This window comes from Arachis ipaensis, chromosome B05, assembly GCF_000816755.2.
Source record: "Arachis ipaensis cultivar K30076 chromosome B05, Araip1.1, whole genome shotgun sequence".
NCBI classification, from domain to species: domain Eukaryota; kingdom Viridiplantae; phylum Streptophyta; class Magnoliopsida; order Fabales; family Fabaceae; genus Arachis; species Arachis ipaensis.
In genome coordinates this window covers 99,560,589-99,562,942 of record NC_029789.2, presented here as the reverse complement: position 1 = coordinate 99,562,942, position 2,354 = coordinate 99,560,589, and the positions used below count along the sequence as shown (strand labels likewise).

The 2,354-nt window shown below is 42.0% G+C and overlaps 1 protein-coding gene across 1 annotated transcript; it reads right to left on the bottom strand.

Moving 5' to 3' along the window:
- Nucleotides 1,200-1,751, bottom strand: LOC107640797 (leucine-rich repeat extensin-like protein 6). Its single transcript, XM_016344296.1, has one exon. It carries the CDS (start codon nucleotides 1,749-1,751, stop codon nucleotides 1,200-1,202), a length of 552 nt encoding a protein of 183 aa, XP_016199782.1.

Genomic DNA, 2,354 nt, shown 5'->3' with positions numbered 1-2,354 from the left:
ATATATATATATATATATATATATATATATGAGAATGAAGGAAAAAGAATGTGAGAAAAAGAAATAGAAAAATAGAAGAAACAAGAATATGGAAAAAGAAAGCAATAAAAAGGGGATAAAAATGCCCCAAGGTAAAGTAACAATAACAATGCATATGGAATGTAAACTGAAGAGAGTGCATGAGTATGTGAAAAGTGAAACCCATGAGTAGCTAGGCATTGTCTTAGAATTGTATAGGTTGTTTTATGTGTTTAGTGAGAACTTAGGCTAATCAAGGATTCAAATTTCAAGCTCACTTGACCATATTCATCCCTACCTTTATCCTAGCCCCATTACAACCTATGAATAAGACCTCATGATACTTGTATGCATGCATTGAGTAATTGTTGATTGTTAGATGAAAGACAAATCTTGAAAAGCATGATTAGGAGAGGATTGAGTGACGAACCCTATACACTTGAGCGAATAGAGCAGATACACTTCCGATGAGGGTTCGATGCTCAACCCCGTGTTCCCGGCTTTCACAAGCGTTCATCTCGCGAGTTATATGTGTAACGACCCAACTTCTAGCATGTCTAGATCATACTAGAAATCGAATGTTACCAACTTGTTTTTCCTTTTTGTATTATTAATTAATAAATATAAGCCTGTACGCTGTTAAAACCCCACGAATTTTACAAGTAAATTTTTTTTAACAAGAATAATTTAAAGTCGCATACCTTCCATATATCAAGGGATAATTAAACGTTCACATACATAAGACAAAAGATAACAGAATATGGAACAACACACTATAATATACATTATGTTACAGAAGTGGCTCAGTTATATAAGCATAGAGCTATAGTACAGCACCCCTAAGTCAGTGACTCATATAGTATATACATATATGTACATAAGACGCCCCAGGGCCTGGCCTGACCAAAAGCCCCTAAGTTGGCACCCAGGCTAGCCTAACTCTATGATATGCCTATTCCCTCTAATCATGCTAACAAAAGTGAGAGAGACACTCTAATGTACTGAAGTTAGACTAGGCATCTCAAAAAGTCTCCTCAATCCTGGTCCAGAGTACCTCACAGAAAATCACCGGGTGAATGGTGTTGCTCACCTGCTAGCGCCTCGCCTGGCTCATCGTCATCGCTGTCAGAGGAGATAACTATGAAGTTAGGATCTTCCTCTGGATCTTCTTCTTCCTCGTCCTATTCTTCTGCTGGAGTGATAGCAGAGGAACCACTGCTGGCCACAGGAACCATAAAAGGATAGCTACCAAACAAAATACAGTCTGGAGAAGGAGGTGGCGCCTCCATCATCTGATCATACTCATGTCCCTGCTGCTCATCAAAGACAGGAGGCTCGATCGGCTCAGGTAAAGGATCAAGCTCGGGTGGCAACACAGGAACACCCCACTCATCAAGGACAAAAGGTGCAAGAGGTGCCTCATGGATAAGCTGGGCAGGTATAGGCTCATCAGGTAGATGAGGTTCAGGTGGAGGAGGATGGTCAGGTGGAGGTGGTATCTGCTCCTCCGGATGAGGTATCCCAGGTCCGCCGGGGTGTAACCAAGATAAAGGAAAGTCATAGGGTGCATCAGGATTAAAGTATGATGTCCTAATAGGGTACTGGAAAGGTCTACCACGAACTACATAATTACGGATACGAGGTACCGCACAGTAGATGTAATACTCGCCACGCACCGGGTCCTCGTGGATGTACGGTGGATCAATCTCGTAGAATAGGACTCCCGTGTCCATCTGTAGAGGTGTAAGGGGTAAGAACTGGGAAGTTCTTAGTAAGGTCGGGGTTTACAGTTAAGTTTATTTATAATGTCCGTGGTCATAGAAGTATAAATAAATGTAGAGTAATATGTACATAACAGCAACATAAACTAACACATTATCAAGAGAGAAAATAGGAAGTAAATGCACATTCACACATTAATATGCAATCACACAGTTATGCTCAAACAAACAAGGAATAGAACAAGAACACAAGAAGATTTGCAATAAATAATGCACAAACAAGTATGATGCATGTCTGTCCCTACTGCAGGTAATGAGCTCATTTGTCGGTTTCGACCCGCACCCGACGCAATCCGACCCTCCAAGTCAGATAAGGCCTTCCCAGAACTTAATCCCAGATTAAGTACCGCATACCCTCTACCAAGTACTCTCGACTTGCAGGGCTGGTATTTGCTCAAATCTCAATATACCGCAGGTATGCGAGTCAGGCCTCTACCAAGCACTCAGCTTGCAGGGCTGGTACTACTCTACCGCAGCCTGTCTGGGAAGCAACATCTCAATACAGGCGTCCCCGCACAACATTCACAAGCATTGCCCGAAGGCTCATAATTCACA

Coding starts and splice junctions, on each gene's coding strand:
- LOC107640797 (XM_016344296.1), bottom strand. CDS start 1,751: ATGGACACGGGAGTCCTATTCTACGAGATTGATCCACCGTACATCCAC.